Source organism: Pelophylax lessonae (genome assembly GCF_965119305.1).
Source record: "Pelophylax lessonae genome assembly, chromosome: 4".
NCBI classification, from domain to species: domain Eukaryota; kingdom Metazoa; phylum Chordata; class Amphibia; order Anura; family Ranidae; genus Pelophylax; species Pelophylax lessonae.
In genome coordinates, this window is record NC_138771.1 from 166,523,515 (window position 1) to 166,541,189 (window position 17,675).

Here is a 17,675-nt window from a genome sequence, read left to right on the forward strand (position 1 = left end):
ATAATAACAGTGCTATACGCAGGGCTTTTTTTCAGCAGGAACGCGGGGGAACGCAGTTCCGGCACCTCCAATGGGTGCTGGATGGTCTACTGATGCTGGCTGCTGGGAGATCTATTGTTGCTGGAGGGGATCTATTTTTGCATGGCAATCTATTGTTGCTGGTGGAGGATCTTTTGATACCGAGGATTAATTGTTGCTAGAAGGGATCTACTGTTTAGGGAGGGGTCTACTGTTTCTGGCTGATAGAGAGTCAATTGATGCTGGCTGCTGGGATATCTTTTGCTGCTACTGGGGGTCTATTGCTGCTGGGGGGGTCTATTGCTGCTGGCTGTGGGGGATCTATTGTATTGCTTTTCTTGTTATTATAACCAAATTCCATACATTCAAATACAAAATTATACTTGGCTCTATATTCTCTAAAAGAGGCTGTACTGGAAGCTGGGTAGGGGGTGGCACCAAGGTTCAGTGCTCGGAGGTTGGAAGGGGTGGAACCAAGGGTTAGTGCTCGGAGGTGGGTAGGGGGTGGAGACACAAAGTAACTTAGAAGGGGGAGGTCCTGCACCTATTCTCTGAGAAAAAAAAGCCCTGGCTATATGGATCCCAAAAACAGGCAAACTACAGATATTTCAATGTGGTGCAATATTTCAGCTACTGTAATGTCCGTTCACGTTTAATTTTATTTCGATTGAAAATGCTTCTTGGGATTCCAATAGGCATAAAGTAGAATTCACAATAAAAAGAAAAAAAAATCTATGATGTTGCCAACAATGTAAGCAGGATAGTCTCAAACAACTCTTTTTTTTACTGGCTCCCTTGATCACATCAGACAATGTAGGTCACCTTTTTTTACAAGGCTTTTCCTGCAGGCTCCACAGTTATGGAGGTGCCACTGGTAAATTACGGTATGTGAAAAAAGAACAGCTGTTTAATAACTTTCTATCACAAACAACTGCACCACAGCCTCAAGATATGTACCATTAATTCTGAGGTTTACTCTACCTGTTGGGAAATGCAGGCCTATGGGAATGTGAAAACTAACAGTTTAGTTTGCTTGTGACATTTCCTAGAATGAATATAAATGTATTAAAAGTGAACAATGAATAGAAAGAACAAAGTATGTTGCAAAATTTGCATTCTTTTAACATTTACATAGCCTGTAGTGCTATATCAAAGTATAGGTAGGCCAACGTGTGTAATTCATTTTCTCATCTGATGCCCTCTTTCCATTGTTATTTTTAGGAAAGAAGTCAGTAATTGCTATGAAGGTAAGGTTATGTAATAATGTAAATACCTTGTGTTTACACAAGTGTGCAGAGCTTAAAGTATATGTAAACCCTGACAATAAACTTCTCTTATTTGCAACCTTTCATTCTGGTATTTACAGTAAACCCCCGCTCCATCGCGGTTCAGTTTTTGCTGTCCCAGTATATTGCGTTTTTTTTGTAATGTTATTTTACTATATAAATCATTAAAAATGAAATATTTTTGTGTTTTCCAAAGCTCTTGCTATGTCTCTCAGTATCTTTTATGTGTTTAAATGAGTTTATATTGTTTTAAAAGTGTGTTTAAAGACCTTAAAATGCTTTTACACGTACAGTGACAGTAAAAAAAACATGCCTACAATGCATTTTAATAGGGTTTTTCTATTTCGCGGATTTTCACTTTTCGTGGCTGGGTCCGGAACGTAACCCCCGCAATGGAGGGGGGTTTACTGTATACCATTTAACTTGTTTTCTTATATCTTTTTCATAAATACCTGCTGACAATGTCAGACATTTAGTGTTGTCCTGTACCTTTGTAGGAAGTCTAATTAGCCCTCTTATATTCTTATTTTGGGGCTGCAGAATGAACATTGTCTATGTTGTAGAAATGAGACAGTGGAGTTACTAAAAACGGAGAGTGAAAAATCTGGAGCAGCTCTGTATAAAAACCCATCAGCTTCCAGGTTCTTTTATCAAAGCTTTATTGAACAAGCTGAAGTTAGAATCTGATTGGCTACCATGCACAGCTGCACCGGATTTTGCACTGTCCGGTTTTAGCAAATCAACCTCAGTGGGTACGTTTCAGTCGTTTAGCAAAATCAAACTGGGCAGAGCTGGCACCACTGGGTCCAGAAGAAAAATGTCAGCCCACAATAGGACATAGGGGCTGAGTGCATTTCTGGCAGATCAACATTCATCAGGTGTTTTTCTGTACTTGCAGGATCCCTATAATGATAAACATGGAGACGTGTACATAGATAGCAGAAAGGTACTGCATATGTTTTTTTTTTTCCCCTGACATACACTTTAAAGTACCCATAGACCTGAGATAATTGTTCCACAAAACGTGTTGGGAGGGGCCTCACACATGACGTTATTCTATAAGTCGGCCTGGCCATTTGAACCTGCTGGTTGTTTGTAACACATGCTGTGTAATTTCTTCAAAGGTAGGTGTGTTGTTTTTTTTATTATTATTAAAATCTAGATAGAAAATACTACACTATGTGGATTTTCCTCTGTACTTTATGGCCCCTTTCACACTTGTGTGACTTGTCCTGCGACTTGGAACTGCAAAGTTGCATGACAAGTCGCACGATGATTTCCAATAAGCAGACATGGGAGTAATGCCCCGTACACACGTGCAGATTATCTGCAGACTTTTGTCTGCAGACTTACCTTTTCTATGTAGTGCAAGGGCCTGCCGGATTGCATACAAATTGAAAGTGTTTAGGTTTGACCTCATATTATATGGTTTTGGTAAGTCTGCAGACAAAAGTCTTCAGATAATCTGCACGTGTGTATGGGGCATAAGTCACACATGTGCAAGTCACAAGCAAGTCTCAAGTCTTAACCTTCAAGTCTCAAGCAAGTCCCAAGTTACTGTGGCGAAAAGCAAGCAAGTCAAGTCCCTGCTAGAAGTCAAGCAAGTCAAGTCAAGTCATTAATTTTGGTCAAGTCACAAATCAAGTCAAAATACTGATCTACCCCAATTTTCACCTTTAAATCAGTTAAAAGTCAGTGGTCAGGAAAGGCTTTGTTTTATTTTCAACATTAACAAAACTGCTTAGTGCTTTTTTCTTGGCATATTAAAGAAACACTTTAAATGCCCAAACAGCTCAAAATCCTTCGTCCGCTAATGTTTCAACACCACAGTCACTAAAAACATGTTAAGCATTTCAATTGTTAAACAGCCAGTGTCCTAAAAATCAGAACGCACTGAGGTGTTTTAAGTGACTGTGGTGTCAGAAACATAACAGGCACATTAATTTTGCTTTAACAAATCTTGAGAAAATGCAAATATTTAATAACTTAAAAAAGTAAAGTCATTTCGAGTCATATGTCTCAAGTCAAAGTCAAGTCGAGTATTTTATTAATTTTAGTCAAGCAAGTCTCAAGTCCTCAAACTGGTGACATAAGTCTGAATTAAGTCATGTCATGTGACTTGAGTCCCCCAGCTCTGCCAATAAGTACCGTTCATATCTGTGCGACTTCAAGTCACAACGACTTCAAAGTAGTCCCTGCACTCTGAATTTAAATATATAGGCATCTGTATTTCACCTAGAGTGGGAGACTTTATGTCACTTAATCTACTCTCTTTTCTAATTAAGACCAAGACACAGTTGAACACGTAGCGACATATACCACTTTCGTTGATTGGCCGGGTGAATCTTATTAAGATGAAAATTTTACCGAACTTCTTATAGTTTTTACGTAACTCTCCAATCTGGATTCCTTGTTCATATTTTAAGTGTGCAAATAGTTTGTTCAGCTCCTTTTTATTGCCATCCTCCCATCCCAGGATAGGGCTTTGTACCATGCAAAAACCTCTCAAACAGGATGACCTGGCACTACCGGATCTTTTTAAATATTTCAAAGCAGGCCAAATGGTTGTCGCCAGGCGCTGGATGTTTTGTTATGATTGAGATGCAGCAACGGTGCTCAAGGCTGCCCTTAAGGGGCCTTATGAAAGTTTATAATATTTGGTCTATAGGGGTTCCCAGGTGACCTCTCCTTTGACTTGGTCAATGTGCAGCACTCTGCTTGCCTGGGATAAGGTGCAAGTGCTGATGAAGCCTGCTAGACTGGCCCCTTCACCTTCTTCCCCATTGTGGTTCAACCCTAGACTCTCTCACTTTGGTGACATCCCCGATCCTGTTTTGTGGGCACAGGTTGACATCAAATAACTGTGGATTATAATGGGAGGGGGAGACTCCTTATGTTTGATCAGCTAAAGTCTAAACCCCTCCCCCAGAACTGGTATTTATTTAGTTACTTGCAGCTTTGGCATGCATTCTTTTTGGCTCTGAAACCTTAGAGATTAGGTCTTCCCCTTTGGAGCAACTGTTATCCAAAAGATCTCTAAAGAAGCCCTTGTTTTGAAGTTTATAGGGAAATGTTTGTAGAAAGGTCGAAATACCTCACTAATTGTAGGTACAGTTGGATGCTATTATTCCCCAATTTTCAGGGGGATGATTGGGATGACATGTGGGACTACCCGTCTAGGACTCTGGTGTTGGCTGAGGACTGCTACATTTAACTTAAGTTGCTCCATAGAGCTTATTATACTCCTGCATTATGACATAGAATTCCTGCAAAATGTGACTGTCATGATAAGAAAGTTATTTTTCTTTTAGGGTAGGTCATAGTCAGGAAGTAAATAGTGCTTTTTTAGAAGGACATTGATGTCACAGGAAGCGGCAATCCTGCCCAAAAACCTTTACAACAGTGCTTGTCAACATCCAAGGTAAAAGGGGTCTTAGCTTGCCCCCAAAGGGCTGCATATAATATTTAGTATAATGCTAAAGAGAGCTTTCAGAGACTGCCAGCATACAACAGAAAATGATGGTTAGAGACTGCAGACATTGTACATGTTTAGTAGGAGAGTGGCAACATGCTGCTGCTTACCGGGTCCTGTTGTTGTCAGTTCTGACAACAACAGGACCCCCCCCCCCACATACATACCTGAACATGATCTCAATCCATCAATGTGCACAAGAGCAGGGGCTTCCTCAGATCTCTCGCTCCTCTTTGGCTCAGATACTCATTGGCTCATTCCCTCATTGGCTCCTGCTGCTGTCAATCAGAGCCAGTGACAAGAGACCGGGGGTGGGGACAAGCCCGACTCTGTGTGTCTAATGCGGGGGAAGAAGCTCAGAGCACCGGCAGGGGATCCGTAAAGAGGAGGATCAGGGCTGCTCTGTGCAAAACCATTGCAGAGAGCAGGTAATCTTACTTTCATCTTCACAATATGGCACAATTGGTATCTGCCTGTCACTTCACAACTAAGGATTCACTTGTACACAATTAGTGTCTAATTGGGTGGGCTATGCTATAAATTTCTAGGCTTCTCTATAAATATTGCAATCCTTTTTAAACTCAACAGAATTGATGAGGGCACCAAAGCTGCCTGTTTCTGACCACAGTGGTTAACACTTCCGGCTGGCAACATCAAGGTCTTGGGTTCAAATCCCAACCATGGCACTACCTGCCTAGAGTGTGTATGTTCTCCCTGTGCCTGTGTGGGTTTGCTCTGGCTACTCTGGTTTCCTCCCACACTCCAAAGAAATGCTGGTAGGTTAATTGATTCCTGTCTAAATTGGGCCTAGAAGCTCTAGCATGTGTATGTATGAATGTAAGTAGGAACCTTAGATTGTAAGCTCCTTAAAGGCAGATACTGACATGAATGTATAATATATATATATATATATATATATATATATATATATATATATATATATATATATATATATGTATATATGTATATATATATATATATATATATATATATATATATATATATATATATATATATATATATATATATATATGTGTGTGTGTGTGTAAAGCACTGCATAAATTGATGACTTGATATTGGTACCTGTAATAAATAAATAATCCCCCCTATACCAGGTGGAATCTCATTTTCAGATTTTAAGGGATAAGGGATAATAAATCTTCCATGGGTCCTGATTATCAAACTTTTTAACAGCCACAGAGGTTAGTTTCAGCTTAGAATTCAGATTAGTTAACCTGTGTGTAATCCTAAAATAGAAAAAAAACTGCTGTAATCTTTCTGGAAGTCTTAACTAATTCTCTGGAAAAAAAAAAACACTTTTCATGCTAAAACTAGTTATATTATGATTTTGGTGACTAAACATTTTGGCTATGCAATAATTCCAGGTAAACACAATTTTCTAACACCAAAAACATTACACATAAATAAATATGTGTATATAATTGCAGTTAAAGGCTAAAATTGAAGAAAAGTACCGTAGTGAAATTTTCCAGCATCTAACAAAACTGAAATCAATTTTGGGTTGACAGATTTTTTCATAATGGAATCAGTTTTTTTTTTTTTTGTGCAAACTGTAGGAACATTGTGACAATGCTGTTACTCAACCTTGCATGAAAAGAGCGCTGACTGTGTGGTTACAGGGCTAAGCCAATCAATTCATTTCTACTCCTGCATGTCTTCACAATTGCTAGTTCCTAGTATGGAAACTATTTTACTTTTTGAAAAACTATTTCTTTCTATAGCCTTTAGAAGGAATCACGTTAACAAAACTTCTGCCTTTTCAGACTCTAACAGCTATTTGCAGTTTGTAAATTAAAAAATGGGATTTTTGACTTACAGTAAAATCCATTTCTCTGATGTTCATTGACGGGCACAGCCCTTTATCTTCTTGACCATTGAGTATACTGCCCCCTACAGGAATAGGACACCAGGCAGGAAAAAGCTTGACCACGCCTATGGGGCAGTACCAGGGGTTATACTCCCACTCTCAGCTACAGGCACTGAGATTTGTTACAAGCAGTGTCAGCAGTTTCAGAAGAAAGCCAACTCCACAGAGGGGTGGGTGCTGTGTCCGTCAATGAACATCAGAGAAAGGGTTTTACGGTAAGTCAAAATTCCCATTTTCTCTTTCGCTCATTGACGGACACAGCTCTTTATCTTCTTGACCATTGCGACGTCCCAAAGCAGTCAAATATGAGGGGTGGGAACAGCAAGAAAAAATTCCCAAGGCTAAACCGTAGCCAACCAGGTAACATGGATCTCAACCATAAACAACTGGAGCGCACCTGAAAAAAACAATACACCCTCAAAGAGGACCAGGTCCTCTAAACAGCAGCCTGCAAAACCTTGCAGCCAAAAGAAGCATCTGCAGATGCCAACACATCCACCTTATAAAACTTTGTGAAAGTGTGCATAGACAACCAGGTGGCTGCCTTGTAACCCTGCATCACTGACGCCTGATGGCGAAAGTGGCCCAGGAGGCACTAAGCGCCCTAGAAGAGTGTGCCTTAACAGGAAAAGGAGGAACCTAACCCTTAATTGAATAGCCCTGAATCACTGTTTGTCTGATCCATCTGGAAATGGTCGCAGCAGAAGCAACCAACCCTTTTCGAGGTCCATCCGTGAGTACAAATACTGAGTCTGACTTACTAAAAGACTCCGTAGCTGCAAGGTGCACCCTTATTGCCCAAACCATATCCAGGGAATGCAAGGCAATTTCCTTAGGATGTTTAGGACTGGGACATAGGGAAGTCAACACAATGTCTTAATTCAAATGGAAATCAGAGACGACCTTTGGAAGGAACAGGGACGAAGAACCACCTTATCTCTGTGAACCACCAGGTAAGGTGTACAAGACAATGCCACCAGCTCCCACACCCTGCACACAGAAGTAATAGCCACCAAAAAGGCTACCTTCTGGGACAATGTAAGCAGGGGAACCTCCCGAAGACTTTCAAAGGGAGGTTTCTGAAGAACTGACAGCACCAAATTAAGGTCCCACGGCGGCAATGGAGACCACACTGGAGGAGCCAAGTGTCGGACTCCCTGGATAAAGGTAAGCACCAAGGAATGTGTGGCCAATGGAAGTTGAAAGAAAAAGGCCGAAACCTGGCCCTTGATGGTACTCAAGGCCAGGCATCGCTCAACAACTAACCCCCCCCCCCCCACCCGTTGGAGAAAAGCCAATATCCGAGCCACCGAAAAAGGAGTGAGGGTGAATCCCAAGAGACTCACACCACGCAATGTACGTCTTCCAAGTATGATGGTAGATCTTTCTAGAGGCAGATTTTCTAGCCTTTAACAGCATAGCATAGGAATCACTGATTCAGGCAAACCTCTATCCTTCAGCACATGGCTTTCAACAGCCAAGCCGTTAAAGCCAGCGACTGTAAAGCAGAATGGAAGATTGGCCCTTGGGGCAGCAGATCCTCCCTGAGAGGAAGTCTCCAAGGAACATCGGCAATCAGTCATACCAGATCGGCGTACCAAGACCGTTGAGGCCAGTGTGGAGCCACCAGAATGATTGGAATCCCTTCCGCCTCGATCCTGCACAGGAGTCTTGGCAGAAGTTTGAGAGGGGGGAAGGCGTAAATCAGACGATACTGACACCAAGGATCCTCAGACCATGCCACAAACCTCTGTACCTTCCTGTTGAAATGAGAGACCAATAGGTCCACCTCAAATGTACCCCACCGGAGACACAACTGATGAAAAACCTCCGAATGAAGTGACCATTCCCTCTGGTCCAACGCCTGTTGACTGAGGAAATCCGCTTGCCAATTTTCCACCCCTGGAATGTGAACGGCAGAGAGGGCTGGAACTAATCCTTCTGCCCACCTTAGAATACCTGCTACTTTCCGAGCCACTAGGGCACTTCTTGTGCCCCCTTGGTGATTGACATAGGCCACGACCAAGTCATTGTCCGATTGAATGCGTACAGGACACCCCTGAAGACGAATTGTCCAATGATCCAGTACATTGATTGTCAGTCTGGACTCTGTAGGAGTCCAGACCCCCTGACCACAATCTGTGCCATGGATGCCTCCCCATCCCAACAGGCTGGCATCAGTGGTGACAACCGTCCAGTACAGGGGGATAAAGTATTTTCCCTGTTGAAGTGCCACCTGATGAGGGATCCTCTCATACCCCGGCTCAACAGGATCAGATTGTCTAGACAGCAAAGGGAAAAAAGCGCTTTGGATTCGGGCTTGTAAGAGATAAATAGTGATGTAGTACACAGTCTGTAACAAATTAATCTGGATAGTGTAACTCTACACAGCAAGTAAATGGTTAACTCCACAAAGTTTATTGAGCCACAGTGGGACAAGTAAAACCAATAACACATAAAATTGCAAGGCTATGCCTAACACATCCACTAGATGGAAACGACCAGCAATCAGGCTGTGCCTGTCTACTTGCCCAGCAGCAGTGTGGGAGCCAAGGTGAGGTGATAGGTGCTGATGATGTCTGTGTGACAGTCTGCTCTGGTGCCCAAGAGATCCAGATGGAATTTCAGATATGGGCTGGTGGAGGAAAGAGGCGGCGATCGGACACCGTGGATTACAGCTGAACGAGCAGGGGCGGTCGGTGATGACGTCTGTCACTGCACCCAGGAGGCAGGCTTCAGATCCTGGGGGGCAAGCCAAAGGCAGAGAGGTCCCATCACCAAGACAACATGTTTTGCGCGTCCGCACATTGTCAAGTCAGCTGAACCTCCGGTGGAGTCCCTGAAAAGCTTAGATCCCTTTTCTTGAGATCTTGAGGGATGAAAAAGCCTCTTATGAGCCGAGAAGAATAGCCCCCAATCTACGGTGGAGCTCCTTGCCCTTGGAAGCCTGCAGAAGGAGAGTACTCTTCCTCTCCGTGAGGCCCTTAAAGATATCATCCAAGGAAGCTCCAAATAGGCGATCCCCCACAAATGGGAGATCAGATAAAGGTCTTCTTAGAAGTCTGATCCAAAGACCAGCATTTTAGCCAGCTATTACACCAAAGGACCACTGTTGAGACAGACAGTCTAGAAATCAAAGGTGCTGCATCCAAAGAGACATCACAGACAAACTGTAGCCCCTGGACTAACTGATCTGCCAGCTCCGCAAAGGCAGGGGGAAGCTGTTCCCCCTCCAGGTCCTGGCGTAAAATTTTAGCCCATTTGGTCAGAGTTTGTGACACCAGGGCAATAGTAAATACCAGTCTAAGTGCCGAACAAGCCACAGTGAACATATGGCGGGCCAGAGCCTCCGACCTCCTATCAGCCGGATCTTTAAACACCGGGGACTCCTCAACCGGAATTAAGGTGGCTTTATTTAACCTGGAAACCAGCGATTCCACTACAGGTTGGACCGTCCATTTTTTAAGTAGGGAATCCTAATAAGAATACCGCATCGCAAAAGGCTTAGGGACCGCAAAAGTGCGTTTTGGACAACCCCACTGTTTTGCGACGCTATTATCAAAGTAAGCAGGAAAGGGGAACACCCTCACCGCTTTGGAGGGCTTGTGGGTGTCAAAAGGGACCAACGCCTCTGACGCATGATCAGCTGCTTCCTCCATCTATAAAGTTTTACACACTGACACAATCAACACATCCACCAGTTCCTTTTCATGCGTGGCTAGAGGAGCAGGGGAATCATCCTCACTATCTGAGCACGCAGGGTGCGTGGACGCAGACCCAGAAGGGTAACTCGCACTCACAGCGGCGGAATTAGATTCAGGATCTGATAAGACAGATGAAGAAGGTGAAGTCAGGGGACGCTTTTTGCTAGCCCATTTTCCCAGGACGAAATCCACCTTGGACATTAAGGAATCCAGGACTGCCGTCAGTACAGTCAGGGATCGTTGGGGCCCGACAGCCTCTGCAAGGGGATCAGGTGGGGAAATGTGCTCCAGGGACTCACCTGGTGAAGAGGGGGACCCACATAAAGAAAGAGTAGAACATTGCTAGGGACACCCCTATCATGCTGGGGACACCACAGGGCCCAGCACAGAGCACTACTGCTGCTATAGCAGAGAGACTCATCACCACCGATAAGGTACTTTCAGCTCAAAACTAACTGCACACCATGTGGTGATCGTGGAAGAGAAAGATGCAGGAGTCAGCACTAGGGTATGGAGAGGGGCTCCAACCACTAAAATCACCATATAGCTTCAAAAACATAGCCGCTGCTATTTTCAATGAGAAAACCACATGAAAATAGCCACAGAGGCTACACAAACATGGCTGCCCCACGTGGCACCATCCCTCTGGATCTATATTATCCAGTCCACATCCCAGTCCAAGCAGTTGATTGTAGATTCTCACAAGAACAAAATTACAAAGATAGGAAAAAGTTCAATTTAAAAAGAAAAAAATTGCCAGGACCAGAGATTCCAGAAAGGAACTAGGTCCTTACTCCTGACTAGGCAGGACTCTCTGATGTTCATTGACGGACACAGCACCCACCCCTCTGTGGAGCTGGCTTTCTTCTGGCACTGCTTGTAACAAAACTGAGTGCCTATAGCTGAGAGTGGGAGTATACCCCCTGGGACTGCCACATAGGCATAGTCAAGCTTTTTCCTGCCTAGTGTCCTTATCCAGTAGGGGGAAGTATAACCTCAAGGTCAAGAAGATAAAGAGCTATGTCTGTCAATGAACGAAAAAGAAAAGTAATTTTAACTATATTGAGATATTTTTCACACATGAAAAAAATGAATTATTTTTAACATATGGCACACCACAGTATAAACAAGCCATTATGACTAGACAACTTGCTTTTTAAGAATATCACATTATATACTGGCTTACCAGCCACAGGTGCAATATAACAAGACTGCGAAACATGATTCACGGCTAAGATTTACACAAGGTCATATCAAATGCTGAGCCATAACCTTAATTCTACTCCTCCACTTCAGATCTCTGAATGTTTTCAAATCTAATGTTTTCATTCACTAAACCACCGCACTCCATGACTGGCTTTACACCAAGAAACAATGTCAAGCCTTTTGAAGTCAAAATTAATTGTACCTGAAGTGAAGCACAGCAAGGTCACTTGTGCTGGGATCACATTCTAATACTGTATGAAGACTTGGTGAAAACCACAAATCTAATAATGGTCTTTCAGAATTCAGAAACATGTTGTTGTTAAGGTATATATCACATTGCCCAAGGGTTGTAACTCGATTCTTTTATAACAAAGACAATCATCTCTTCTACCAAGAGAAATACAGCTTAGTACGTAGCAATGGCCAAAAATTGGCCTTCCTATAATCACTTCATCTGACATTGACCACAACCTTATTTTCATGTCAACATAAAATCTTTGTTACTCGCTGCCAGTTACACAGTTTCTTCTATATGACTAGCAGATGAATGCACAACCTATGTGCTTCTGTATGAAAGCAAGCATTAAAAGGGAGCATTTAAGGGAATAAATTGTGGCTTTCATTTTCTAGCAGCTCTTTGTGTAAAGTTGTTAAAACAATAAAGAGTAAATACAAATATGACTCACAAAACAATATAAAGACAAAAATGTGAATTTCACATAATAATAGGGGGAGAATCATATCCACTTAAATGTACAGTAGTTGATATCAGTTTAGTAAGTAATGCCAGATAAAATTGTTATTTTCAGAACAAAGGAATTAAAATAACACCATATTCAAATTGTTAGCAACCTTGATTTGATTTTATTGTAAGATAAGCAGGGGTCATTTTCAACCATAACAGCTAGCTAAGTACTCTACTGCCTACTTTAAATTCAATATTACTTAAAATCAATGTATTTAAATTATGCTTTTTAGTTCCCGACAGACAGTGGAATTATAAAGAGCTGCTGAATTTCTAAGAAAATGTTTACAGACCTTAAGAGATCTAAAGAATTGATAAAATGTACATGCAGATCCATATGCTGCTTAATAAAATTATTCTGAGAAGCCTTATTATCTGGAAGGTATTGTTGACATTTTCTAGGAAACAACTTTAAACTACATTGCAGCAGCTATGCATTTCTAAGCACTTGGTCTTGGTTATATTTGAAATACCCTATACTATAACAATTTTGCTATTGATGCCGATGTTATTATATGTTATATATGCTAAATAAACGGTTGTTTAGTTCAAAAGCATATAACTATCTGCACATGCCTTTTAGCATTGATCATGAACTGTTGAAAGTCAGTTCTTCAAAAAAAATTGCATTTATTTCAGTTCTGTTGAAGTACTACATTCTCTTTAAAAACCTTCTCTTTTCAGGTAAAAAATGAGAAGTTCTCTATTACATGATGCATAACACTGTATGAAGTAAAAACTGTCAGTGTCCCCTTTAGAAACTAATCCAAATCTTCCACTCATTTACGGGTATATTCAAGTTAGAATTTGATTGGCTCTTATCGTTGACACTTTAAATATAAAAATAGGCCTGGGGTTAATTATTGTATTTGAATACTGATGTTTCCTGAACTACATTCAAATTCACAAAAAATAGTGCATGTACAGTAGATTCGTATTTATTTTGTAAACATAAATGATCATATATTTGTAATCATAATTACCACATTTTCAAATGTAAATACAGATTTCATTAGTAAAATACATAATTGCCTTTAGTATTATAAGTAGACGCAGCAGCTGTTTACAGCACTGGAAGGACAAACTGTTTAAAATGTTCATATTCCAAAAAATATATTTTGTGTCGTACAACAACCAAATCATCCTCATTTGAAATTATGGAGCTAGCATGGCAGATCATTGCCTTTAGCCAACAATCAACAGCTTCAGCTGCTTTCCCTTTCTTCAATCTATCTTTAGCGAAGTCAACCCTCTGAGGCTCAACGCTGCACATGAAATCACTTTTCAAGAACACGACAGGGTGGCTTCCACGTTCTCTATGAACTGCTCTTCCCTCAGGCAGCAAAGCAATAACTATCTTCTAGCACAGTAATCAGTGGGAGGTTTTGGCTCTTGCCTGGCATTCCTGCACCCGGTTTGCTAAGATTTCAGGCAGGAAAAGACAAATTCTGTATATTAAATCTTCTCGATGTTAAATAGGACAAAGCAAAATGAAGTCAAGATTTTGTTTCTTATTAAATAAGCAGAGCTTCAAACAGTCATTGCATTGGTTTCGAGACTGGGAGAATCTTGCTGCCAAAACAAGTATCTCTACCATCTTTATTAGTCATCCACAATCGTCACTAATGGCTTAAAGAAACATAAACATAATCAATATAGAAAAGGTGGCTATTACTATCTATCTATCTATCTATCTATCTATCTATCTATCTATCTATCTATCTATCTATCTATCTATCTATCTCTATCTATTCCTCTATCCCTCTATCCATCTATCCATCTATCTATCTATCTATCTATCTATCTATCTATCTATCTATCTATCTATCTATCTATCTATCTATCTATCATCTGTCTGTCTATCTATCTATCTATCTATCTATCTATCTATCTATCTATCTATCTATCTATCTATCTATCTATTTATCTATCTTCCGTGAGCAGTAATTGTCAACTTCTTGTTTTATTCGGCTCACAAATCCTTTCCTGGCACAGAAAGGGTTAACAGGTGCATCATTGTCCTGGTCATAGTATCATCTCTTAATTGACAATTATTAGAATTGGCAGCAAGGTAGGAAAGAGTGCCAGTTAGTCCTTCTAGGGCCAATTCACACAATATATATTGGGCTGCACCGGGAAACTTTGTCCAACGCATAGACAGGACAACTTGCCCTGAGTCTCTTGGTTCAGTTTATGCCATGGTGCTGCAGTGGTGTGCACTGAAAAAAGTAGGACATGCTGTTTTTTTTTATGCAGACAGTATGTTACAATGCACTACACAGTATAACAACACGTTGCGGTGTACAAATGAATAAAATGTTATCTTGTGACTTTTCAATAAAGTTGAAAAAAAAGTAAACAGTTTGATATGTCATTGTACACCAGTGGCAGTGGTAAAACGGGACCACAATCAACCCTATAGGTAACCAGACATAAGGAACAAAATATTTCTTTCTTTGTGTTTGTTTTGATAAAAAGAAAAACTTATTTCTTTTAGTAATAAAATAAAAACCAAATTACCTATTTTACTTTGAAAGAGATGCAGATCAATGGAGGAGATTTAATAATGTGGCAAAGCAATATAAGACAAAAGCATGCAGATAGACTTACTATAATATTGTAGAATATTTATATATGTACCCCTGCTCAGATGTAGCACAGTGCCATTTTAAAATATGTTTCAATCTATTCCCTAATGGCTCATGTGTTTTCGGTAGAAAACTGGCACAAGCAACATGATAAATCTGTTGCAACGGTTTACAAAACTGTTGTAAAAACGATCTAGGACTGCAGGCGAAGAAGTGACTCAAAATACATATAAAATCTCTACTGCAAATCCTGCTGGTAGGAAGCTTGATGAATTAGGTTGATTTGGGTTGATCTACTAAAGTAGTAGAGACCGTTCACTTAGATTAGTATATAAGGAGAAGGTATGTTTAATTCAATTATTTAATTGTGTTTAAGCAAAATTACTGTTTATTATTTTCCCTGTACATAATTGGGAATTTAAATGAACTCACCCTCAATATATACTAAGCTATGAACTTTTCACAGTCAACATATATTCTGCTACATGAACAGTCTCTATTACTTTAATATGTTGTAAAAATAAGCTCCAATGAGTTTCTATGATTTGAAAAAAATGAATAATTTGACTTTCCACTTAGCAGTCACTACTTACAATTAAATCATTTATTTAGCATAGTATTATATGGACATTGTATTGTGTTTGCAATTTGTACCCTAACACTTTATTGATATGTCTACCACTGAAAAAAAAAGGAAGTACATTTCTAACACTCAGGCAGCTTTATTATTGTCCTATAAATACAAAAACACCAATAGATTATAAATAAGATACTGATGTGTACAGGGGGATTACACCAGTCAGATTGATGAAAATTAAAACAACTCCAAGTGCTGCTCTTTTCAACACCCGAATATGATATACAGTATGCTCATGTTCCTGAACGGAGAGGATTTTTGCATAGCAAAATTCACTAAGCACAAAAGGTACAAGCAATAGGAAAACCACTTTTTCCTTAGGTACAGTCTCAAAGCACTACCTAAAACAGCCACAATGCATTGCAGAGGCTTGTTCAGCCCTTAAGTAAGCTTTAATTTATAGTTACTGAACCCTATATTATAGAAAAAATCTTTTTAAGATTCTTATTTCTATAAAATTTGCTTCAATATTTCTGTACACCAAAGTATTTTGGAAGAGTAAATAATAGGATAACCATATATAAATATATGGCTAACAAGATCTGCTTTTGATTTTAGCTCTACATCTCAGACTGCAAAAACATACATTTCTTAGCTTTCACAGGTCATAACAGTACTATAAAACAGGGGAATTTAAAAACACCGAGTGGTATTAGTCATCTAAACCATTCTTGTGATATAGAAATGAATAAGGTTGCAGTCCAATCCAGTAACATTCTGTCAGCATTTTGGAAGTGTCATCAGCTAGCAAAATCACCCCCAACTATGCCATAGATAGAACAGTCTGCTATCAGGGTATATATGTAAAAGAGTCAGATTCCATTTTTAAGAGATTACCATGTTTGAAAAAAAAAAATCATGTTTAAAATGATTGTGTAAGGAGCACAGACATAACATAGTACAGAAAATGAATATCAGTGGTTGGTCTTACCATCCGGAGGCATCAAGACTTTGTTATTTTGTGTACACCAACCAACAGGGTGTAGATCAGCGGTCATAACATCACACCAGAAGTCTGCCCTGCGATCTTCTTCATAGCCACAATATCTCAGCAGAAGTAACTGTCCACATGTTGTAATGATAGTTGCAACCCAGTAAGTATCTGGAATATTCTTATTGGCAACTTCCAGTTTCATTCCTGGTAGGAAGCTGCTCTGAAGACTAATTTCCACCTAATGAAACATAAAGAAGAAACAACAGTTACACCAACTACTTACCTGGCAGAAAATGGTATGACCATATGATTATTGAACCAGAGTAAATGTAATAAAACAATCATATAATTTAATGGAAAATAATCACACATTCTTTAAATACAATTAGTACAAGTACCTGAATATGTATCTTTTTTGCAATGTTCTGTAAGGTAGCAATGGGAGACAGCACTGGGAGTCAATCAGAGCTCTTTTGACTCGCACAGTGTTGTCTGAAGAGTGTTGTCTGTTGTAGGTAAGCACAGTGATTACACCTGCACTTTTACTGTCCAATGGGGTGGGTCTTAGACCAGGATATGTGCTCTTTGTCTACAATAAAGTGAGATCTCATATTGGCTATACACTAGACAATATTGTGCCATGCCCACCCAATTTTATCAGCTTACAATTACAAAAATTATTATTGGGATCAATCGAAGACCATCCAACCACCAACAGTTTTGGCTGTTTCATTCGGATAAAACTGTTGGTGTTGGGTTGCTTTGATGCATTCAGCTGGTTGAATCAACGATTTATATATACATGAAGTATCTGACTGTCAGGTCATTTTTCTGGTGGCCACGGGGGGGGGGGGGGGGGCAGTATGCTGTTTGGTCTGGCCTGCTCTGTGTGTGTCTGAGGAGTATCGGGCTGCAGTTTCTACTTCAGCCACTAGAGGGTGTGGGATTGCTCAGTATAGCCTACTCTTGTGCAGTGGAGGCAGGAAGTAGAAGGGTGACCATTTTGGCTTATGTTGAAGTCACATGGGCTGAAGGTCCAGTGAGGACCTTCTGGTCATTAGAGTATAAGAACTCACCCAAGCTCTACCACAATAAAAGGATGATGGGCTGTGTGTCAGTGCTCTGGCTATCCCGTCCAACATGAATCCATAGAAATCAAAAGCCGGCACACAATCGCTCCTTCTTGTGAAATTGTAT

General features: G+C 40.4%; 1 protein-coding gene across 3 annotated transcripts in view; it reads right to left on the reverse strand.

The window, feature by feature from the left end:
* SFMBT2 (Scm like with four mbt domains 2) overlaps positions 1 to 17,675 on the reverse strand; it is a 315,888-nt gene that overhangs the window by 146,836 nt on the left and 151,377 nt on the right. For all 3 annotated transcript variants that reach the window (XM_082254953.1, XM_082254954.1, XM_082254952.1), the window contains exon 4: positions 16,476 to 16,716. In XM_082254953.1, the coding sequence (XP_082111079.1) occupies positions 16,476 to 16,716 (241 nt within the window). The remainder of the gene's footprint in view (positions 1 to 16,475; positions 16,717 to 17,675) is intronic.